Source organism: Siphateles boraxobius, unplaced genomic scaffold (assembly GCF_051911475.1).
Source record: "Siphateles boraxobius isolate OS27281-9 unplaced genomic scaffold, OSU_SipBor_1 68, whole genome shotgun sequence".
In the NCBI taxonomy this organism is placed as follows: domain Eukaryota; kingdom Metazoa; phylum Chordata; class Actinopteri; order Cypriniformes; family Leuciscidae; genus Siphateles; species Siphateles boraxobius.
In genome coordinates, this window is record NW_027509195.1 from 8252745 (window position 1) to 8277499 (window position 24755).

The following is a 24755-nucleotide window of genomic DNA, read 5'->3' on the forward strand; positions in this document are numbered from 1 at the left end:
CTTTGATTAAATATTGGTTTAATTTATTTATATTTTTACTTTGGGCTTTGAAATGGTTACTACTACTTGAAAACAGAAATTTAAGTTTAATCTTTGTTATTTTCTGAACTTAAATATGAACACTTTAGCACCGGGTGGGCATTTTTTTGTGGTTGTTTGCACTTTTTGAGGAAAGTGAGTTGAACAGGTGTACTCTTTTGGTTCATTCAGTTACTTAGTAGTTTTTCTGTCATTATATTGTTCGTTGTTTGCCATTGTCATTCATGGGTGTCGGAAGCAATAAAAATGTGGGTGGGTCATCCTCCAGATTTTTTTTTTACTGGAGTAGATCAGGGGTCGTACTACGGAAGCCCTGAACCGTAACGTAAAAAAAGACTTTATTATTTCGAGAGTAAAGTTGAAATATTTTGAGAATAAATTTGAAAATCCCCTATTAAGGCTACATAAAAAACGCTTTTATCCAAACCGATTTACAAAAAAGGAACATAAAGCACTTCGTCAAATGTCAGTCATAATACAAGTTAGACAATAATAATAAAGGGCTAAGATTATCACAAATAAACACAAGATTTTGACGCAAATCATTCATATTAAATCGTCAACCCTATTCCAACATATTCCACCATTATTGCGGAGAGCGCGCTGCATGACATGGAGTCGCCGGAGCGAACACTTGAATTCTCCTATCAACAACAGTGGAAACAACTTAAAATACTACATAATTTCTGGTCATACAGAAAAGAATAATGCATCATTCGCATCCACTTTTATTTGTGTAAACTCACAATAACAAGAAAACGTTGTGCTTTTGTAAAATAAAATAAAAGAAAACAATCAGGGCGCGCTTTCATGGTCTCTGTGAACTGAAGCGCATCTGATAAATGAACTGAAAAACAACGTATACTAACCTATACACTTATATAAAGCTTGAAATGTCCACTTTTAAATGAACAAATTCGAATCGAAAGCAAATACCGTCTGATTATCCTTATGAAAGGTGCATTTCTCTCTAAAGGCACATCCGGTCTACAGCGGAGATGGAGATATGTTTGCAGTCGACATTGATTTAGAAAACATTAGTTTATTAATAAACAATTAAAATGCCTTGTTACTTTTTCAGACACATTTATTATCATTAGCCTGGTTTTGCGGCCAGATTATGCAAGTGCTTGCACGCGGGATTGGCTATATTCCTACATGCATCCAGTATTTTAGCAGAAATGAATATAAACCTGTGATTAGTCGACTAATTACATAAATAAATGACTACTAGTACTCATCACTAGAAAAATCTTTAGTCTATGGCAATAATCAATAAATTTAGCTTACATTATTTACTTAATTAGTATCCAGCTCTTTATATTAAATTAGTTGACTGTTTTTAAGGCGACAATCCTTCATACACGTGAAGATTGTACTGTAACTTGAAGATTCTTGTATTGTATTGTATCTTGGCCATTATGGAAATGTCAATTTGTCTGTCCCTAGCCTTTACAGAAACATTACACTTGAAAAACACTTTAGGGTTACAATTTCTTTATATTTTAAAATAAAACAATGTTATTTGAACAATTACACCTTCGTGAGCCATCAATGTGGCAATATTTGTTTTTTAAATAATTATATAGAATTCCAAGCTCCACATATGTGCTCGTCCCCACAGTCCCCACCAACGACTTTATCCTCGTAGTGTTTCAACTTTAATCTCGAAATGCTAGAATTTTTATTTTTTTTACGTTGGTGTTCAGGGCTTCCGTACTTCCGTATGTTCCCGAAGCCAAATAGGCTACTTGAGTGAAGTGAAGAGTGAGAGTAAAAATGAAACTGGCGCAAATCCGTCTGTGCATCTCAAATCAGAGCTTGGCAAGAGTAATATCAACTCAAGTAGGCTACTACTACATGTTAGTTCTACGATATGATATCGTATAGGCCTATTATTGTATGTATATTTAAATTATTTTCAGCATTGTACAATATGATAAGATAGGCTGCTCGAATGAATGGAATAAGCACAGCACTGTCACAAATCAAACAGAGCGTCTATTGCCATCTCTGCGCGTCTCCGTCTCAGCAACCAAATCAGCTCTAATAGCCAATAATCAACTAAGATTCAAAAATTAACTAAGTCGCTGGAGAAATCGCCCCAGAAAGGCGGGTTTCTGGAGCAGTTTAGCCAATTGCTGATTTAAGATATAAATGTTTAACATAATCTGTAGCCAATCAGCGAGCTCCAATCAGGTCAGCTATGGGCGATTCTTTTAGCGCCCCAAACTGCGCCCACATCTCTATCTCGATAGCAACCTTTTACAGTCTATGATAGCAACACTATCGGAGCTGTACACTAGAAAGGCCTGGCTAGCTGGATGCGTTCATGCTAATGCCTTATTTTGGTAATTACTTTTTAAAACAACAGTGACAGATCCAGCATGGACAGTTACCGGAGTGAGGGAAGCAGCACCTGTCTGAGAAAGTAAACAGTTTGAGTTAAATTTCAAATGCAAATGGATCGTTTTTGCAATTTGTTCGTTTTTGTGAAAGAATGCCTCAGCCTTGTAATATGGCATTAAATAATTACTGACTTTAGCACGAAGCACTGGTATCATGCAGTTTGTGTTAAAATGTGTTTTGGTGGTTATTAATAATAATTATTATTATTATTTGTATTTATATGTCTTTCCAACTCCCAAGGTCGCTTTACAAAGATATGTAATTTAAAGGCAGTGGTTCTCAAACTGTTGTACGTTACGTACGTGAGGTGATAGGGGGTACCGGAACAAAATGCTGAATTTTGCCGTTCATTTAAGTCGACCTCACCTTAAAATAAGATTTAAACTGAGCATGTTTTTCTATCAGGTAAAATTCTGTAATACATGACATCCTCGTGCAGATTGCTGCCTTGGCAAAGCGTGGAAATAAAGGCTGCAGCTAAAACGCGGAATGGAGTTAAATATATTAGGGCTTTTCTCAAGTGGAATGAATTTGACTGACGGCGCTCTGAAAAGTGAACAGACATATGCGCTGAATTAGAGACGGTAGAAGTGAGTGGGTCCAATATCATTGGTCTTAAAAAGTGGGTGGGTCTTGTCCCACCCATATACAATGGTTCCGACGCCCATGTTGTCATTAATATCTTTTAACGCCAGAGGGCTCAGAGATAGTGTCAAATGGAGAGCTCTTTTTTTTGTTTGCTAAAAAAACACAAGTCAGATTTTTGTTTCCTTCAGGGGTGTCATTCTAGTAAAGATGATTACAAATGGTGGAAATCTCAGTGGGGTAATGATATTTGGAGTGGCACTGAACACTCTGCTGGAGTAAGCATTTTGAGAAATACATTTGTTGGGCATATATTATATTCAGATAGTTTGGGCCACTTTCATTTATTAGTGATTTCACTTAACCAACAAACAATAATTCTGGGAAATATATATGGGTACAATACTTCTCCGGATAATACATTTTTATTTTGACAAGTTAGATGAGAAACTCACACATTGGTCAAATAAATTCCCTAATGCTTTTTTCATACAAGGAGACTTTAATGTATAAATTAATAATTATTTGGATAGATATCCGCCAAAGGGGACTGCGTGTCTTAGCCCTGCACTGTTGGGACTAATAAATAAGTTTGAATTGGTGGACATTTGGAGAGAAAGATACTCTAACAATTATACCCTTTGATTGACCATAAAGCTAACTATATTTTAATAGCCCTTTAACGGCAGATTATGCACCAGGGCCCAGTTTTTCAATTTTTTTTATCTGGATCAAATTGATCCGGATTTGGAAATCCCATGTTTTGCTATCCAGGATCACCTGATCCATTTTATTTTTATGCTAGTTTTTTAAAGGAACATTGGATTGCATCATTGTGATCATTGTGACCAAATTTCAGGATTACCAAATCCTGTTTACCAGAGCCTTAAATGTAACCAACAGTGTAGCCTACTGGCTTAGCAAAGAACAACAGGTCGGCAAAATACCAGTGGCCACAAATAGCCATTGTTTATTTAAATTTTAAGAAACAGAAACACTGTAATAAACAGAAACATTTTTCTTTCCTTATTTTGTTATAATGTTAAATAACAAAACAAAAACAATACTATCCATAGTCAAACATCATTTACAGGACGGATACCAGCTCTTTCCATCTCTGCCTTTAGGAGATGTATCTCCATCTGCACTTTTTTCTGCTGCAGTTGGGTAAGAAAGATTTGTTCTTTACCCAGTTCGATTTGTATTTCTGCTCTTTCGGTTTCCCGTTTCATAAGCAACTTATAGCTGTCACCATCCTGGTTTGTAGCTGAGGAACGTTTGCGTTTTCTTGGAAGGAACGTCTTGGACTTTCTTCATTACATCCACTGGGGATTTATCTTCTTCCTCATTCACTGAAGTCAAGTCCAGGACAAACATTTACTCTGCAGGAGAATTTTGCTCGCATTCTTTTGAAGTCCTAATCTCTGTAATTGTGGCCTCTCCATCTGCTTCTATGCCTTCAATGCCATGCAGAGCCTCTGATTTTTCTCCTCCTATGATGTCAAGGACCATATCAGTGAAATCACCCCTCTTATTTGGCTTGTTACCTGTTTGGGGGTTCTTGGCTTCAGTAAGGTCTTTCGTTGCCTTAGCTCTGAGGTTCTTCCATCGCAACATAACTTGTTTTATGGTCCTCTTTTGGCCCGACCCCATGGCATTGACATGATTGTTTATGTCCTCCCAAATGTTGTGTTTTGCTTTTTTGGTCAGTTCTCCACCCTTTGCAGAGCTGAAACCTCCTACTATCGAGGCAAAATTGTCGCGAACACCCTCCAGCATTGCACAGGTTTCTGCCACAGTGAAATTAGGCCCTTTTGATTCCATGGTTCCAACTCTGTGGTGTCGCTAACACTGATCTTAAAAGCCTTGAGCATGATTGCTTTGGCTTGTGCTCAATTAGGCTTACACCAATCAGCTCATTGCTGGTTAATAGGTGACACCATTTAAACACATCAGCTGTGTCCCAATGTGAAGGCTGCGTCCTTTGAAGGCCGTATTTGAAGGCTGATTGGCCGCATTTGAAGGCCGATTGCGTCACAGCGGCCCAACGAAGGATGTCCCAATTCAAAGGCTGCATCTTCGAAGGCCGCATTTGAAGGCCGATTGCGTCACTGCGGCGCGATGAAGGCTGTCCCAATTCAATTTCGCATCCTTCGAAGGCCGTATTCAAAGGCCGGTTGCGTCATCGCGGCGCGACGAAGGCTACCCTGATTCAAAAGCGACACCAAATGCACCCTTCGTTTCCCCGTGAAAGGAAGGATACATAAATGGATCCTTCTCGGTCTATCCTTCCCGATCCTACCCCATAAGTCATTGCGTGCCGGAGACGACAGCACTTTTATTTAAAAAAATAGCGGATGATTGTTCTTGTCGCCTAGCAAAGGTTACAGCTACCGATGACGAGCGGGAGTAACATTTGAACTGCACTTTTTTATATTCAACTGGGTTTTATATTCCCGTAGTACGGAGCCCAGAAAGTCTCCTGTGGGGGAAAAAAACAATCCGTGGCGACGGTTGTGCAATCCGTCCCCTCAGTTTATAAACTGTACTCATGAATTCTTAAACTGTTCCCTCGGTTTAACAAATCGTGCCCACAATGATTCAACCAGTCCACCTGTTTATGAGGGATGCTTTGCATTGTGTTTAAACTTCATTTTTTTAGATGGATAATTTCTTCAATTTTCTAAAACTCCATTTTTGGGAGGAAAAAACTCAGTATAATAGAATAAGCAAAAAAATACTTCACATATAAAAAAGAAATATAACACAAATACAAGGTTAGGTTTTATTATATAAAAATAAAACATTCATAAATTATTTTGATTAACATATTAGCCTACTGTCTTCAGTGAACTCATTTATAGTTATAATTATAAACACAAATATTAATAATACTAATTATCATTATTATTAGTAGGCCTAGGCTACATTGAGGCTACATATTTTGAGGCTACATATTTAGAAGCTGCTTTTATCAACAACAAAAAGGAACAAAGCAATTCGTCAAATGTCAGTCATAATACAGATTAGACTAATAAAATTAATAATACAGGGCTAAGATTATCATAAATAAACAAGATTTTGAGCATATCCAAGTGTTTGTGTGGAGGCGTGTGGGGCGCGGACACTTGCATTTTTCTATCAACAGTGGAAACAACTTAAAATAGGCTACTCTATCATTTCTGGTCATACAGAAAATAATAATACATCATTCGCAACTACTTTTATTTGTGCAAAAACGAATGGACGCAAAAGTACACGGACCCAACACTAACTTTTTCTACAAATAGCCTAAATTATTTGAAATATTTATAATTATATTAATAATAGGCTATAAGGTCCGTGTAATTTTGCGTCCATTCGTTTTTCTTTTTTTAAACCCGTAATTGAAAAACGAAAAAATGAACTGTTGTTAGGCTATTTTTAAAACGCAAAGTTGAGCACCAAAATTTGAATTTGAATTGTAGCCTACACACCAAATGCTGCGCAAAAAATAAATAAAAAATATTGACGTATTTTCAGATTTTTGTTTCTGACTTTTTCCCCTTTATTAAATATTTGAAATATTCACAAATTGATAGGGAAAAAAATGTCGATATTACTGGTTTTCTAAGGCCGAATTAGAACCTGGAAATTAGATTCGAATTTGTTCGTTTAAAAGTGGACAAAGCTTTGTATAGGTAGGCCATATTTTGTTTCAGTTAATTTTTGAGATGCGCTCCAGTTCACGGAGATCATGAAAGCGCGCCTAATTTTTTATTTTATTTTACAAAAGCACAAAGTTTTCTTGTTATTGTGAGTTTACAACTATAAAATTGTGTATTTTTATTTACACATAAAAAATATTGTGAGTACAGTTTATAAAATGAAGGGGACGGATTGCACAACCGTCGCCACGGATTGTTTTGTTTTTTCCCACAGATGGAGTTTTTTTTCCCTCCATAATACGGGGTTTAAATATACAGTATATTTACCATATTAAGATTCATCATTTATGTTGTCCATTTATGCTACATAATAAAATGAATACACTAGCCTACAAAATCGCATCAAGGTAAGATATAAGTGAACATTTGAACCATATGCCCATGTATGTTTTCTTTTCTTTTCACTACACTATTTACGTAAGTTAACACCCAATACTTGAACAGTTTAAAGTGTAATCTGGCAATTAAGGAAGCAGCTTCTGAATTGGGACTTAGAAAACCTCTGGCCATGATCCGGCTATTAAAGTCGAAAATACATGACTGAAACATCCTCACCATGTCCTCCAGTAAAATATAAACAAAACACTGTTTATTCAATTATATAAAATGGTTTATCAGGATGGCAGCCGTAGGCTACTCTCGCACCTTTGCTTGGCGCCATGAGCGGTAATCGGGAACACCTGGATGCGCAATACGGGAATCATACGAAGGCTACATGCGGAGCGTCCTTCGAAGGCTGGGTAGGCTGGGGCCTTCGAAGGACGCGTCCTTCGGAGGATGCAGCCTTCACATTAGGACACAGCTATCATGTCTTTGCACCCATTTCTCTTAACCTACAGAGGCATCCACATGGCAGGTATCTTTACCGTAGGAGAAGGTACCGTCAAAGGGTGCACGCTGAGCGTGCCAAACCACTTGAGCAATACACATCAGAAGAACTGTATGTACGTTTTCGCTTTGGGAGAGATGACATTAAGAACATTGCAGATCTTGTCAGGCCAACACTCCAACACCAAACCCAAAGGAGTCATGCTTTATCAGTTTATCAATCGCTCTGTGCTTTTACGCATGTGGGACTTTCTACCAAGTAATTGCTGACAATATGGGAGTGAGAAAATCAACCGTGAGTAATGTGGTGAAGGCTGTGTCAGTAGCACTGGGCAGTCTGATGAAATCAATTTGTTTCCTTTCCCAAGGATGGCCAGACAGCTCAGACTAAGCACAATTTTTTTTCAAATGGGGAACATGCTTAGCAGTATTGGTGCTATTGATTGTACTCATGTGCATATTCAAGCACCTTGTGAAAGGGAGTGGGAGTGTGTCAATCGAAAGGGGAGACACAGCATCAACATCCAACTTGTGGGCAACGCCGACCTCATAATAACCAACTGTGTTGTGAAATGGCCAGGGTCTGTTTATGATGCACGTATTCTAAGAGAGAGTGCACTATACAGAGAGCTTCAATCCCACCGACCAAAAGGCATAGTATTGGGAGACAGCCCATATCCACTCCTACCATGGCTAATGACCCCTTTTCCAGTTGCAAACACACCTGAGCAGGCACGCTTCAACTCCTCACATTGCAAAACAAGATGTGCCATTGAGCGCTTAAATGGAGTCCTGAAGAAACGGTTTGCATGTCTTAATTACTTGTGAGTATAACCCAAGGTGGCATGCAACAGAATCCTTGCCTGTATTGTTTTGCATAACATCGCCACTAGGCGTCGTGTCCCTCTTGATGACAATTTTGATGGACTGAGCCTGATGTAGAACCAGAACAGACGCCATGTTCTTACCTAATGAAGGGCACACAAAAACGAAATTTTACCCTTTCAACAATTGAGAAATTATGTGTTGATGGCAAAATTGTAAAAGATCCAAAGGATATAGCCAATTTCAGTGCCAATTTTTATAAAAATCTTTGTTCAAAAGAAATCGACTTTGTTTCTGGATTCAGTTATTGATGTTAAAGCTATCTCTGAAAGTGATAGAATGTGTTGTGATGGAGTTGTTACTTATAAGGGAGTAATAAGCGCAATTAGGAGCTTGAAAAAAAAAATCCCCAAGATGTGATGGACTTACAGCTGAGCTGTACAAATTATTTGCTGATGAACTTTCTCAGTTTTTAACAAATGTTTTTAAAGAGTATTGATAAAGAAGCTTTACCTTCTACGTTAACGCAGGGTATCATCAAACTAATTCCTAAACCAAAGGAAGATTTTACAAATTTGGACAATTGGCGACCCATCACACTCCTTAACAATTATTATAAAAATGTTGCCATAATATTTGCTGAAAGACTTAAAGAATGTTTAGATAGCATTATAGATGAGACTCAGTCTGGATTTATGAGAGACCGACACATAATGAATAACATTAGATTAGTTTTAGATTTATTTGATAATAGCAATTTGGTGGAACATTATAGTTTTTGTCTTTTCCTGGATCTTTTCCTGGATTTTTATAAAGCTTTTGATTCAGTAGAACATTTTTTTAAATTGGTGCAAAAATTTGGTTTCTGTGAATATTTTTGTAAGGTGGTAAGAACTCTTTATAGTAGTGTATATATAGTAATAGTACAATCAAATTAAAATATGGTACTTCTCCTAGAATTTACTTGTCACGTGGTATTAGACAAGGATGTCCAATATCCCTTTATTTGTTTTTACTAGTTTCCCAGATATTTGCTGCTTATGTTTCTAATAGTGGTCTTGGTATCTCTATTGCTGACAAACAGATACTCTTCAATCGCTGATGATACCACACTTTTTTTTGCATGATGCTAACCAAGTTCCACTAGCACTAGAGTATATCCAGCAATTCTGCAAAGCTTCAGGCTTAGTCTTGAACCTTTCGAAATGTGAATGTCCATCAATTCACAGAGTGTAATTTGTCACAAATTTGTAATCTTCAAATTAGAGATCAGGTATCATATTTAGGTATTATTATAACAAAAAATGAACTAGAAAGATGCTCTGTAAATTTTAATCCACTATTTGAGCGTACACAGATAAAACTATATATATGGCTTCAGCGAGATCTGTCATTAAAGGGAAGAATTTTACTAGCCAAAGCTGAGGGCTTGTCAAGGTTAACATGCGCTGCTCTTCCTTTGAGTGTCGATAATTGATACAATGCTCCTCAACTTTGTTTGGAAGAATAAAACTCATTTTGTCAGAAAATCTGTACTTATGAACAACATTTAGAAGGGTGGTTTAAACTTTCTTGAATTACCACTTTAAACAACACCTTTAAAATAAATTGGATAAAGAACTTTATTAATAAGCCTGCATCTATCTGGAATCTGATCCCTAATGTTATTTTTTCTAAACTAGGGGGTTTAAAATTCTTATTAACCTGTAATTATAACATAATGAAAATCCCAATCAAATTATCTCTTGGTCCCTCATCTTTAAACACAATTTTACACCTCACTCTTCTATAATTTGGAATAATAAGGACCTACTGTATAAACATAAATCTCTTTTCTTTGATAGTTGGTTTAAAAATGGAATTCTTTTTTTATATCAACTTTTCAATCAAAATGGTTCAATTTGTAATTATTCAGAGTTCTTGGTAAAGGATGGAATTCCTGTTACTCCAAAAAAGTTTGCAATTGTGGCTGATGCAGTCCAGCAACTGATGCTTTTTAAAGGATTTTCTTTTTCATCTCTTTGTTGCTCAGTGGATCTGTGTAAGACATTTGTAGGTAAACAGTGTCTTCATCTAAATCAAAAAACAATAAGAAAATTCTATTCTTGTTTCAGGAGGAGTCTGTTTCTATGCCATATGTAATTTCTTATTGGAATGGTTTTGTAAGTGACATTCCCTGGAAAAAAAGTTTTGACATTACCTCACAAATACCTGATAACTAACAAAATGCAAAAAATCCCCTTCTAAGTTAATTCATAGGTTTTACCCAGATAAGTGTTTTCTTAAAGATGCATCTCAGTGGAAGAACTTCTGACTGCTGAACAAAGATCACATGATCAATTTCATAAATAGGCTTTTTTGACTATTCACCTAGACATATTGCACAATTATACATTTGTTTCAATAGTAACACTTTAATTTTGATGGTCCCTTTTGAACATTCTGTTGACAATAACATTGCAAAAATGTGTCAACTAACTCAGAGTATTAGAAGACTGTCTGCTGAAAGGGATAGTTCACCCAAAAATGTTGTCATCATTTACTCACCCTCATGTTGTTCCAAACCTGTATGAGTTTCTGTCTTCTGTTGAACACAAAAGAAGAACGTTGGTAACCAGACAGTTGACGACACCCATTGACTTCCATATTTTTTTTTCAACAGAATACGTTAAAGGGACCATCAAAATAAAGTGAATCAGTTTCAAGTTTTAAATTAGCCAAAATCATAAACTTCTGTCTTTTCTAATTTAAATTAAATTTCAAATCACAGATTTTCAATGTGGCCCCACTGTATCTGTATTTGTTTTTAAAACACAAACGAATATTTCACAAAATGTTTAATAAAAAGTGGGGAAAAAACCCATATCCATCAGCTGCTTCTCATGTACAGATTTATCCATCTAGTTTTACTCTTATTCTGTCATAGTTCCTCTACTGTAAACATCATACTCTTTGAAGCGAATATAGTCTTTGAGACTGGCAGGCAGAGGCAGGAAACTGATAAAAACTGGAGCCCTCAGACGCAAACGACCCAAAGAATCCCGAATTTTCAGTCTGCAGAGATGCTTCAGGCTTCGAGCATTTTCTGATGAAAGCAGAAAACATACATAAATATATTTTGGAATATGCTGCATTTCAATCTACATATTCACTTATGACAAATATAACAGCACATTTGAAATCTATAGCCTACATCAGGGGCCAGTTGCATAAACATAGCCATTATATTAAGACTGTCTTAATAACTGTTGCTTAGAGGTAATCAGTTTTATGTTTTGGTATCAAATTAGACCAATCTGTAACTTTAAAAGTTATAAAGACTTACAAGTTAATAATTTAATTTTAAAAACTGTTCATAACCTTTTAAGACTATAGTCTTAGCAGTTTATGCAACCGGCCCTGCTGAGAATTCCATGTTAAAGGTTTTCTGGATCTCAATCTCAAGATGTGACAGGAAACCCACCTTGAATCTTACATATTTCCGGCCACTGTTTTTGCTCAACCAGAACGCTCTTCAGTTTGGAGCAGAGAGTCACGTGATCAACATAATCCAACATGATTCTCACTACTTGAGCTGAGATGTGCTTGAGCCAGTACACTGTGATCACCTCACAGAACTGCACAAAAACAAGTTTAGATTTACCCAAAAATGATCATTTATTCACCCTCTTGTTTTTACAAATATGTATGATTTTCTTTCTGTGTTTTGTTTTTGTTGATGGTGAGTGGGGTATAATTTTGTTTGGGCCCAAACATTCTTCATAATATCTTCTTCTGTGTTTTGCAGAAAACTGAAAGTCATTTGAGGTTGGTAAGATTTTTTAATGTTTTTGAAAAAAGTCTTATGCTCACCAAGGCTACATTTATTTGATAAAAAATATTAATAACAGTAATATTGTGAAATACAGCATTATTACAATTAAAATGTTCTATTGTAATATATTTAAATGTAATTTATTCCTATGATGGTTTAGCTGAATTTTCGGCATCATTACTCCAGTCTTTCATGTCACATGATCCTTCAAAGATCATTCTAATATGCTGATTTGATGCTCAAGAAACATTTATTATTATTATCAATGTTGAAAACGGCTTAAACATTGAGCTGCTTAATATGTTTTATGGAAACTGATATAAAAAAAAATCCAGGATTCTTTGATGCAATAGATACAAGCTATAAACGTGTTTTTACTGAAACTTTTATTAAATTTAATGCATCCTTGCCAAATAAAAGTATTACTTTCTTTAAAAAATTTTAAATAAAAAGATTTACCGATCCCAAACTTTTGAATGGTAGTGTACAGTAGGCTACATGTTTAGAATGACATGAAGGTGAGTAAATGATCATAGAATTATTCATTCAACCACATCAGATCATTTTCCTTGATACAGACACAACTTAAAAATGAGCCGCGACTGGCCTTACCACCACATCTTTGATGACAGAGGTGCTCCAGCCCTCGTAATCCACGGGAACATGTGAGGCCTGTCCATACGGACAGTCAAAGCAGCGCTGCACGTCATAACCGTTATTGAGCAGCATGCGCAGCATCACCTCATCCTTTAGAGCGTACTGAAGGGCGGAAGGGAAGTGGGTGGTGTTGACACGGGAGTAGTAGTTTACGTTGGCACCGTAGCGTAGCAGAGTGTTGATGAGCTCGTAGTTGCCCAGTCTCATGGCTACCTGCAGGCAGTTGACTGGGTCTTGATTGGGCATGGCTCCGGCCTCCAGAAGCAGCCTCGCTGACTGGACGTCACTATTCGTTACAGTGAAGAACAGCGCTGACCTGCGCTCGTCCTCATAGTTCCTGCGCACTCTTGGGTGTAACATGAAGTTAGGGTCAAACCCGGAGCTCAGGAGTAGATCCAGGCACTGAGAGTGACCGCCCGCAGCGGCGGAGTGTAACGGGCTCATGCCGCTCTCTTTGATCACTTCTTTCTTAGTCACAGGGATCAGCTGCTCCAGTGCTCTATGAAAGACACAAACAGATTTTTTCCGTGACTTCTGGTTGGATCAAGGGTAACACTACATCAGCAGTGAGTTACTCACAGTAGATGCCCGCGGTAGGCTACACGGTGGATCGGGAGATGGCCTGTGTTGTTGGGTACGTTGGGATCGGCTCCATACTCCAGCAGCAGTGAGATGATATCAGGGTTTCCTGAAGCCGCAGCATCGAATAAAACTGACACTGAACCTGGAAGATGAGGCTTGGACCACACACTGGCCCCTGAACATGAGTGGGTTATTAAACATTATTAAAAAAGTGATCAATGATAGACAGACAGATAGATAGATAGACTGTTAAGCATTCTATCTATCGATCTAAACTATTTAATATTATATTTTTCATAATTAGTATCTATTTATCGGTTATGAGTAGCAGTAAAAAAAAAAAAAACAATCAAGTCAGATAGGCTACTGAATTTTGAGTCGCAGGCACATTTCAGAATCACCTTTCTGAAGTAGAACCTCCACAACGTTCAAATGTCCAGCTTGAGCCGCAAGTCCTAAAGAAGTGTGTTCACAGACATCAATGGCATTTGGGTCAGCACCAGATTGTAGGAGCAGATATACGAAGTTATCCAAGCCAAGCACGGAAGCCACATGCAGAGCGCTTCTTTGAAGGCTTCCTTTTTGGTCCACAGTGGCATTGTAGCGTAGCAGCAGCAGAGCCAGGTCATACTGGTCATTCTTTACGGCTGGACAAAAGTCAGTTCATGTATTTATTGTCAAATATAGTCTATCGTCTCTTATGCTACGATGTTAAAATTTCATATACTATTTTGTCTAAATAAATTTAAAATAAAACACTATTTTTTTTAAAATCAAAATCAACAATTGTTATCAACCATTCCAAGGCCCCCAATTATCCACAACAATATTCAAAGGATAAATGATCAGGATAAAAAAAAAATAATAATAATTTTTCTCACAATTTTTACCCGATTAAATATTTTAGAGCATGGCATAAAAACGTCCACTGTGTTTTAAAATTTTAATAATGTACATGACTTTTTCAGGTCTATGGATCACACTTTTAAAATTAAATAATCATTTGAATTTAAATAATTGCACTAATCTTGTTTAGATTAAATTTGATTTAGAGAGAGATAGAAAGAGATATTTGATAAAGATTACATTTAACTTATTACTGTTTTTTAAATATTCACTTTAAGTGAGTGTTAGAAGACAGCAAAGGTCATCTAAATGTAAAAATATAGGAAATGTGTATGCACAATTTAAATAATTCAAATTAATAATATATATATTTTTAAACTATTCACTGTTATCTGGTATGGCTTATATATTGTGCAACCCTAGCCTCATCTTGGGTGCTAAACTTTACTTAGTGCTAAAGGAATACACTAGACTGCATGTCACATGTATGTCATTTATCAGTAAAACATGAATTAAAGCAACATGACTTACTCTTTTTTTTTTTTTTTTTTTTTAGACAAAGATTTGTCTAGTGGTTCTAATCCTAAATGTGTGCGTACTAAGTAAACGGTATGCTAAAAATAGCACTGTGTTCCACACCTGCAACCAATGCAGAGTCACCATCCTCGTTTTTGCAGTCAGGGTCACAACCGTTCTGCAGCAGGAATGTGGCATTCTCTCGGAGACCGTGGACAACAGCGAGAAACAACGGAGTCTCCCCTCTTAGAGTACGGCACTGCCCTGACCCCTGAGGAGATGCTGAATGAGGAATTCTCATTAAGAATAATTGAACATGTTTTTTGGGGTGGTTTAGTGAGGTAGATAAATCTCATGGACCTGCATACGTGATCTCCAGAATGCTCCTCTTGTGTTGCACCGCTGCCTCATGCAAAGGGATCCAGCCCCTGCTGTCTGCATTCGACAGAGCCTCCTTACGCTGCACCAGGACCTTCAAAGCATCCTCATTACCTGACATCACACATGGAACGAACGGCATGAAGTCTCCAGAACTTCTACAGCAGAACACTGAAAATGCTCATCAACATTTGTGGATTTAGCTCTTACCAGCTTGTATAGCAGTGAAAAGTTCCTCATGGTCAATGAGGTCTAATGGATTACTGCAGAGGGACATCAAAACAAAATGTTTTATCATAAGACACACACTATTAGTGTATTCAAAAAGGTGGGATTTACCTGTACCTGGTAGCTGAATCCGTATGTTTGCTGTACTCCAATAAACTCTGTTCAATCATGTACTGAGTGGCCTCATCTTCATCCTCATCCCAGTCATCCTCTGCAGCATCATACACCTCCTCCATTTTTCAGTAATTAACTCGAATTTGGCAACCAAAATCACAGGACTTAACAAATGACTACAAATGTCTTTACAATGACAGAAAATAGTTGATCAGTATCTTTTTCGCCATTTCAAATTAAGCACCACAATAAACAGACTGGTCTAATATAGAAAAACATTGTATATTATGTAAAGTATGACTAGCATTCTGTTAGACTATTGAATTCAATGTTTTAAGTAGTTTTTTTTTGCAAGAGACTGTATTGAACATGCATGCGAGCATTGGTTTACAATAGCCAAAGCTGAAAATATCCGCTCTTGAGCTGGCTTAAATTACAAAAGGATGTAACCGGCACTCAAAACTCTCTGGTTGTTGCATTAAACTGTAAAATTCATATTTAGAATGAATATAAAAGGAATAATAAGAGCCTAACATCATAATTAGCTGCTTTTGGAACTTCATTCTTGAAATGACTGTCTAATTACTTTGAGAATGGTTTGTAAACATGCAACACATCCCATGCAATCTATTTCTATAGAGCTTTTCCAGGAGGAATAATCTGTTTACAATTCAAAGGCAAATGTTCATTCTACCTTGAGACAACAGGAAATGTTGAAAACAGTCGTGGCAGTTGTATCTGTACTGTGTTTTTGGTTGCTTTACACTATATATATCCCTGCATGGTTAAAAATACTTGCTCATGGGGCCTGGGCCAACCAACCAACACCTGGCTTTTACCCAGTGCGTGACAGTCGGTCTTGCAATTCTACCCTACCAGACAGCTGACCTTAGAGTTTGTGTTCTCAGCATTGGTGAACATGCAATGGACCACGCTTTCTTTTGTATTCAGCTGTCTATTTGAATTGAGCCTTCACCACACGGCTTGAAATTCACAGTGGGCAGTACAAAACGCTTACTCTCAGAGAAACAGGAAGCTGTGCATTGATTAAATAAAGCAATCCCACCAGAGATGGACATTAACACTGATGTATGAATTATTAAATCACAACAGAAAAAAAAAATTGAAGAATATTCCTTTGTACTTGAAAGCAAGAATATATTCCTAATTTGATCCACCCTATTCCATTCCATCCTAATGTTTAATGTACAGTAATGTAGGCAAGCAAAAATATGCCATTTTAAGCACTAAGCTACAACAATTGCTAACTTCTAAAATAACACTGAAATATGTAAAAAAAAAAACTCTCCGTGTTGAAACTATTTTATTATATGAAACATTATAATATAGAGTGTTTAATGAAGAAATGTTTTGTTTAAAGCATATTTCCCTACTAAATTGTTTCTAAAAAATATAAGCATTTAATATTATATAAAAAATATATAATTATGCATAAATATAATATATCCTAATAAGAAATATTAAAATGTCCGTGTGAAAGTTGCATTTATTTGAAATAGAGTAGATTTGAGCAGCAAAACAAGTTTCTCTTTTAATGCAAGGTGTCCATAATGTTTTTAGTTATAGAAAGTACAGAAGACTACAACAAATATATTAACATTAGCGGACTGAAAGTGTGTTTTAGATCTAATTAAAATTCTATACTGAAAAATATGTTTTACCAGTCTGGATCTCCCGGAATAAAAGATCAATGTAGATATTCTAGATGAACTTGGAAAACACAATGACATGCAAAGAGGACAATCGTATCAAATTATGATGGTGTTTGTAAAAAAATATTTAAAATCAACTGCTGAGATAATATTTTTAATGGACACAGTGGAAAATCATAAAAGCTGTGTGTGGGAACAGTAAATAAAGTTCTAGCTCGGTGTTAATCATCTAGTTGACATAGCAAAGCTACGCCTCTCTTGATCCAGTGCTGAGGACGCTTGCTGGTTGCGAGCATCATGCTGATGACGAAGTTTGTTGAATGGCCAGTGGTGGACAGAGTACCTTTACGCTCACTGGTCTTGTAGAGGGGACACACATAGATGCTGTGGGGGTGTTCCATGCCCCTCTTGTCCGCTAAAGACAGGTTTAGAGAGGTTGCTTAGCTACAAAAGCATGAAATGATATATATATATAGATGTATTAAATAATCATCACATAACATTTATTATCTTACTTGGTTTGATCCAGATGATAGGGACTGCATCAAATAAAACTTTTGGATGCTGTTCGGCCAACACTCCACTGCAAAGAAGAACACATTTCATCAAAATATAGCTAAATATTTCCAGCATCTTCCTGCCATGTAAGCTTCTCTTGCCTTTTTGTATCCCACCGAGCTCCATCCAGGAAAAGGCCATGAATGTAGACTCCATCTTCAGGAGATGAGTCTGAGGTGTCGAATGGCAGAACCTGAAGCAATAAAGAACAAAATGCAGCTCTCAAATATTCTCTTTCTGATGAAAGTACTCTCAACCTAAAGACAGTTGCAGTAGAGGATACCTCATAATTAAAGCCAAGTAGGTCAATGGGGATGGAGTACTTCCTGGCGTAGTTCTGCAAGGCTCCTGTTAGGAAAGCCTGAGTGAAGAAAAACCCAGACAACCAGAATGCATTGGGCTTCTGGGTGTCATACCAGTCCTGGAAAACAATATGACACAGAGAAATATTAACAAAGACAAATAATATTTTTTTAAATTCAATTTACTTGATTTGATCAAAAATACTATACAATTTTGAAATATTATTACGATTGAAAATTTTTTTATATATATATATATATATATATATATACACACACACATATATATATATATATATATATATTGGGGAAAAAATATATATATAACTATATATTTTTAAATGTAATTTATTTCTGTGAGGACAAAGCTGAATTTTCAATATATATATATATATATATATATATATATATATTGATATATATAACTATCAAATAAAACTATAACTATATATTTTTAAATGTAATTTATTTCTGTGAGGACAAAGCTGAATTTTCAACATCATTACTCCAGTCTTCAGTGTCACATGATCCTTCAGAAATTTGCTGCTCAAAAAACATTTATTATCATATTATTATCAATTGTGCTCAATTGAATACCGTTGTGCTGATTAATATTTTTCTCATGATTTTTTTTATTTTGAAATAGAAATCTTTTATCATTACTATTATTTTTGATAAATTGAATGCACCATTGAAGAAGTTATATATATATAAACTGACCACAAACTTTTGAATGGTGAGTAACTTGTTTCTACATTATCAGTTTTAGTGAGAACAGATTCATTATTTGCAATCTTTCATTGGAGTCTAAAAAAAAGAGATCACATTGAAAATCTGAACAAAAAGTTTAAGGGTTTTGTATATTGATAGAAAAATTCTGCGCTATTTCTGTTACTAATCAAACGCTAGCAAATTTAAGAACACTGATTGCTGCTGTTATCAAATTAAAATTTTCACTCAAATTGTTAATTATAACATGCACTGAAAAAATATGTATTAGATGCAAAAAATGCAAAATATTTCCAGTTTTACAGGATGCCTGTAAATTTTACAACTTAAAACCGTATATTTCATTATGTAATTTAATGTTAATTTACCTACTTAAACTCCCAAAATCTGCCTTATAAGCCTAAAATGTATCAATAACCACCACAATAATACAGGTGGCAAAATAGAAAGCCACGTGATGAATCAGAGTTCAAAATAATTATAATTTTTTTTAATTATATGTGATGTGTAACGCAAGGACTTCTGGGAAAGTTTTTTTACTGTTTTTTCCCCCCGTAAATTATATTGCAATTGTTTTTACTAGCAAAAACATTTTACAGTAAAATTAGAAAGAATGTGACGTTAAACCATTTATAGGTAACTTACACTTAAAACCAATTAACATGTTTTTAACATATTTTTTACTGTAGCATTTTTACAGTCTTTTTCTAATTTTACAGTGTAGTTTTCACTAGTTGTCTGATACCTTTGGCCTCTGTGAAGAGTTGTCTGTTCGTGATCACTGACCTGCAGAAATTTGAGTCTGGCTAGGAAGTCGTTGACATAGCTGCCCAATGGCTTGAGACTGGGATAGGAGCATTTGGCCCACTTTTCTGGCACTTTCCCCACCAGCAGACCACCAACTATAGCCTCTAGCTCTGCATCCATCACCACTAGCCCCTTAATGGCCTTTATCAGGTTCTGCAGACTTACACGTATAGTACTGCTCAAACTGAGAGAAGAAAGTACACAGAAATTATAGAATAAACGTCTTCACGTATGTAGAATTGTTTCTACAGATGTTTTTGATCTAGAATGAGCTCTGCGGACTCACTTGTTATACCGCTGCATCTCCTGCACAAGCACCGTATTCATGCTCTCTTCATAACACACAGGGAATTTGGCAAGGGCAGAATCAATATCAAAATTACCCGGAAGCTGCATGACCGAAATCAGAAAGTCAATAAGCAAATAACTTTTTATCCCAATAACAATTTCTAATCTTAAGAATGATGAGTTACTTTGGACAGAATGTCATTAGCAATGTCCAGTAGAGTGGTGTCCCCGCCAGAGCCGCCCCCTCCCTTTGAGCCACCGCCCTGGGTCAGGAGGAGGGAATCAAATAGTAGTTTTGTCTGTTGAAGGTCTTTGGAGATGTCCACATTCTCATGCATGCCAAACACCTCCGGATGCTGGTTAAAAGGGAGGTTCTGTGGAGCATATGCAGTGAGTGTATTATATTATCATTGTTTCATGAGAGTTTGAATTTAGTTAGAAGTCAGCAGCTATCATAAAGTCGTACCTTGATAAACTCCACATAGTCTTCATATATGGACTTTGGAGGTGCATGATAATTGCCACTGGGGGAGAAGGAGTAGCGTGGGTGGTCAATAATGTCTTTGTTGTAGAAGTCAGCGAGGATCGTCATGAGGAGGCGGCGGTCCCAGTCATCTGTTACACGACCTCCGTAGTTACACTCTCCAGTCAGATACGTGATGGCCTCAAAGGGAACCTCCTGGTACTCATTCACAAAGAGCTGAGGCACAAGAAGGTGTATTGGAAAATTTTATATTGGCTGATTAATAATGGAAATTGCATTGAAATACCATATGATCTCTGTATTCCTGAGTACGAGAACAAAGAACCTTGTTTTCTATATTATGTTCACACAGCTGTGAAGGCATGAGTAAAGACAATCAGAAGACGGTTGGGTGTCGCCTCTGTTCTCAAAAGTGAGAAAACCCCTGGGGTTAGGAGATCTAAAGGGTAGTCATAAAGTCCTTTTGTTCCTCTTGTCTAAATAACAATTGACAAGAGATAGCTTTGAAGAGAAACACTATAAGACTGCCACCCAAATTCTCCTCCTTGTCTTCACTCACCCTACAGCTGGAGTGTGTGGGTGACATGGGGTCCTATTCTTGCAAGAACAAATACTTTTGAAAATACAATTCGGATCAGACTGTCTCTTACGTGGTGATGCTGTTTGTTTAGTTATTGTTTTTGCCACAACAAAGGAAATATAAAAAATATACATTTTTCCAATCTTTGTTTAACAGATTTCAACTGTTATAGTTTGTTATATTAAGGTCTCATTAAACCATCTAGGAGACTTTTTCATGCCTTCATTGAAACTTTTCAAATGACTTTTATGTGTAGATTTCAATATTATATTGGTAAATGGATAGAGAAACTACTGTCTCTAAACATATTAGAGACACGGCTACTGTACAGGATTTTAAAGGACAACTCAAAACACATCTGTTTTCAATAGCTTTGAATTTGTGACAATTATATTTTATGTGTTGCCTATGTGATGCTCTTTTCTCTTTTTTTGTTCTGTGACATTGTAAAGCACATTGGTCAACTTGTGTTGTTTTAATAGTGCTATATAAATAAAGTTGCTATTGCTAATTTTTTTTTTGATGGTCCCCTTAAGACATTCTGTTGACTATACGTAATGTTGAACCTACATGTCAACTAACTCTCAACTAGTAGACTGTCTGCTTAATATCTGCTAATACTTTATTTCTATGCTCCCCCAACAAACATTCTACTGACTTTAAGTAACTGTACAAGTACATGTCAACTTCTATTAACCCTAACTTCTATTAACCCTAACCCTAACAGTCTACTAATACTCTAATGAGAGTTAGTTGACGTGTAGGTGCAACATTACTTATAGTCAAAAGAATGTCTAACGGAGACCATTGAAATAAAGTGTAACATTATCTTATTACAAAATATTATTTTTCATTTTTGAACTCTATGATAATATGAACAAGAAGTGAAATAAGCATAAACCATTACGATATTGAGTGAATAGTGACAGTAAAGACATTTATAATGCTATTCCAAATGCTGTTATTCTGTATCATGGTTTCCACAAAAATATTAAGCAGCACAATCATTTTCAATGTTGGTAGAAACATAAAAAATGTTTCTTGTGCATCAAATCATCATATTAGAACGGTTTCTGAAGGACCGTGTCACATTGAAGACTGGGGTAATGATGCTGAAAATTCAGCATTGCCTTCACAGGAATAAATTTCATATTTAAAATAATTTTAAAATGTATTAAAATAGTAGTGACACTTGATCAAATAAATGCAGTCTTATTTGAGGATAACAAACTTCTTTGAAAACATTTTATAAAATATTAATAACCCCAAACTTTTGAACGGTACATAAATTAAATATTATTTTAATAATAATATAATTTCCACAATACCAAACAACTGTGACCCTAATGAAGTTTTTCAAAAGTTAGTACCCTTAATGTCTTGAGTGTTAGAAATATAATAAGAGACATATTATTTAAATGTATTTAGGATGAATAAAATAATTGCTATGAAATTAGACTTTATAAATTAGAGTTTATTAATTAAAAAAATGTCATTTCCACCAGAGTGCTATTAAACCCAATAAATTACGTGGTGGAAATTACACTGTGGTGAGAATTCAAGTGCTTTACCTGCAGCTGTCTGATACTAATGCGCAGATCAGACTCGTTAAATCCATAAGGAATGTTCCATCCCAATGGCCCAAACTTTTTCCTCTCCTGGACAAGAGCATGGAAGAAGCAAACCCCGTACAAGAGCTTCTCCCAGACCTACACAACAGCAGTCAGTAATAAAATACTCTTACTGAATAACCGAAACATGAGGGAGAGTCAACATAAGACCGCAAACAGTTACTGTACTCACTGGCTCTTTGTTAGGACAGGCTGCAAAAAACTCAGGGTCTGAGATGGGGTCAGAAATATACGACTGCAACAGATTTAACCTTAAGCCAGTCGGAGGCTCATTGGTCATCTTCACACCATTCTGCAGTATGGTCACTGGAAACTGACAGAGCAAACATCTTATCAAATATATCATTCCACAGACAGGAAGGTAAAGAACTGATTAGACAATAATTATAGTTCAAAGCAAAGAAAACAATTGTCTACTCAGAAGTGTACAGTATGTGTACCATGGGTGATGGGTAGCTGGTGAGCCAAAGACGGAAGTTTGGATGGCATGAGTCCGGGGAGAGGTCCTCACAGATCTTCTCCAAAGTGGTCATCCAGGACACGGCCAGGTGGCAGTTCTGCAAGCACACCCAGGTACCCTCCTTCATGGCCGAGCGGATCATTGTCACTGCTATGGGACCCTGGCCTTGTCCCAGAGAGATGGATTTAAATTGGGAACCACCCATATTCTGATCATTGGCGAATTTCAGCAGACCTAAGGAAAAGGCAAAACAGTGTTTCATTGTAGTTTTTAACAGGTTTAACACCTTAAAGAAAATGATATTATACACTATTATTAATATTATATTGATATTATAGGGGTTGCCAAGCCCAAGTGACTTTAAAATAACTAATTATGATTTTACTTGTAGACGTAATCAAATCATATCTGCTATTAACACAAAGATGCATTTTCCATCTGAGAAATAATAATTCTGTAAATTGAAGAAAGAGGAATAAGGAGAAGTTCACGGACATCCTGCCTTCCGTCTTTACTATTTACTAATTGTCTGTTACTAATTGTCAGAGAGATGTCTTTGGTCATGTCTAGCTGTTTTTCAATGTCTCTTGCTATGACTGTTGATCCCCCCATGATTTCTACTGAGGGGGGCCACAAACTTGCGGTTGGAAAAGTTGTGTAATGTATTCTTCCCTAAGTGTACTAAATGAGAGAAATGTATTGTCCTATTTAAACTGGAGTGATTAAAAACTTACTAGCCATAGGATCTGCTCCAGGAGAAAGAATGAACACCAGTGGAATGGTGCAGTTGGAGTCACTGTAGCTCTTACTGAGGTCAAACGGAGGTGGTTCAACAAATCTCTTTCCCAGTTTGTCAGTCACAAATTTACTGATCGCCGGCTCAATCTTTGAAGAAAGGTTAAAGTCAAATTAAAATAACTGAAAAAAAATTTCCTGCGAGTGATGTGATACTATACCTTTATTACTTTTTATTGGACTATGATAAAAACATGTCAATTTTATACTCAATGACAACTTACTTTATCAGGCCTGAGGCATCGGTAAATGATCATTTTTTGAAGTTCGTTGAGTTTATCACACCAAGGATTAGGCAAAGCTGTGTTGTAAGGCTCCTTATTGTCATAAATGGTCAGGAAACTCTCAGGACTCTTAGTGAAGCTCTCCCTATATTCAAGCAAAGCAATGTCATATAATCAGCTGCACAAAACTTGATATACATAACATGCAAATGTAACATATTAGTCATTTCAGATGGCATGGCAGAGACTTCATACTTGAGACCCTGAAGGGCAGGAAGATCACTGGCCCGGCAGATCTCATCCCAGCTCTTGTCAGGTAGCCAGTTTGGATCAGGGTTGGAGACGTTGTTCTGAAGGCCAACACCCCCAGTAAGCAGGAAAATAAATTCAGAGTACTCGATTTCCTTCTTAGCCCTTAGAATTGCACAGATTCAATCAACACCATATTATTTTTGGACATAAATTTCATCATGTTACCATGAGATCTGACAGTAACATGACAATGTTGTATTCGGGACTGTATCAAAGCTTGATATGTTTGAACTTACAGCAGTAAGTTAGAACAGAGCAGGAACGAGAAGAGGAGTTTGTCCTTCTCAAAGAGAGAACGGCACACATTGCAGTACAGGTTGTAGGTGAAATGGTCAGTCAGGTATCGGAGTCTCTTCTCTAGATTCTTTGATTTGTTGCTATAGA

At 36.4% G+C, this 24755-nt stretch overlaps 2 protein-coding genes across 3 annotated transcripts in view; both read right to left on the bottom strand.

The window, feature by feature from the left end:
* Positions 1-9021: 9021 nt before the first annotated feature.
* asb14b (ankyrin repeat and SOCS box containing 14b) lies at positions 9022-16282 on the bottom strand. 2 transcript variants are annotated; one of them, XM_077214406.1, is made up of 10 exons: positions 16223-16282; positions 15532-15714; positions 15397-15449; positions 15169-15300; positions 14932-15090; positions 13848-13901; positions 13444-13621; positions 12820-13363; positions 11857-12010; positions 9022-11478 (listed from the first exon to the last, which is right to left on the bottom strand). In XM_077214406.1, exons 2-10 carry the CDS (start codon positions 15648-15650, stop codon positions 11306-11308), a joined length of 1566 nt encoding a protein of 521 aa, XP_077070521.1. In that variant the 5' UTR covers positions 15651-15714; positions 16223-16282; the 3' UTR covers positions 9022-11305. The 2 variants fall into 2 exon arrangements, with proteins under 2 accessions (XP_077070521.1, XP_077070520.1); XM_077214405.1 differs by having other exon boundaries at positions 13848-14093.
* Positions 16283-17019: 737 nt separating this feature from the next.
* The window catches only part of dnah12 (dynein, axonemal, heavy chain 12), a 29779-nt gene continuing 22043 nt past the window's right edge, over positions 17020-24755 (bottom strand). Inside the window, exons 60-74 of the mRNA XM_077214404.1 lie at positions 24608-24748; positions 24315-24473; positions 24060-24204; positions 23775-23925; positions 23021-23274; positions 22753-22893; positions 22521-22658; positions 20352-20585; positions 20071-20259; positions 19884-19987; positions 19577-19781; positions 18043-18180; positions 17861-17952; positions 17717-17784; positions 17020-17616 (exon numbers count right to left, since the gene is read on the bottom strand). Coding sequence (XP_077070519.1) covers positions 17423-17616; positions 17717-17784; positions 17861-17952; positions 18043-18180; positions 19577-19781; positions 19884-19987; positions 20071-20259; positions 20352-20585; positions 22521-22658; positions 22753-22893; positions 23021-23274; positions 23775-23925; positions 24060-24204; positions 24315-24473; positions 24608-24748 — 2353 coding nt within the window. The 3' untranslated portion in view covers positions 17020-17422. The remainder of the gene's footprint in view (positions 17617-17716; positions 17785-17860; positions 17953-18042; positions 18181-19576; positions 19782-19883; positions 19988-20070; positions 20260-20351; positions 20586-22520; positions 22659-22752; positions 22894-23020; positions 23275-23774; positions 23926-24059; positions 24205-24314; positions 24474-24607; positions 24749-24755) is intronic.

Bases quoted from the DNA above. Each gene is read 5' to 3' on its own strand.
- asb14b (XM_077214405.1), bottom strand. From the start codon at position 15,650: ATGGAGGAGGTGTATGATGCTGCAGAGGATGACTGGGATGAGGATGAA. The intron at 13,364-13,443 runs GTGAGTAACTCA...TGTCTTTCATAG, and splicing joins GCCTACCGCGGGCATCTACT to AGCACTGGAGCAGCTGATCC. The intron at 12,011-12,819 runs GTAAGGCCAGTC...GTTTTTGTGCAG, and splicing joins CTGTCATCAAAGATGTGGTG to TTCTGTGAGGTGATCACAGT.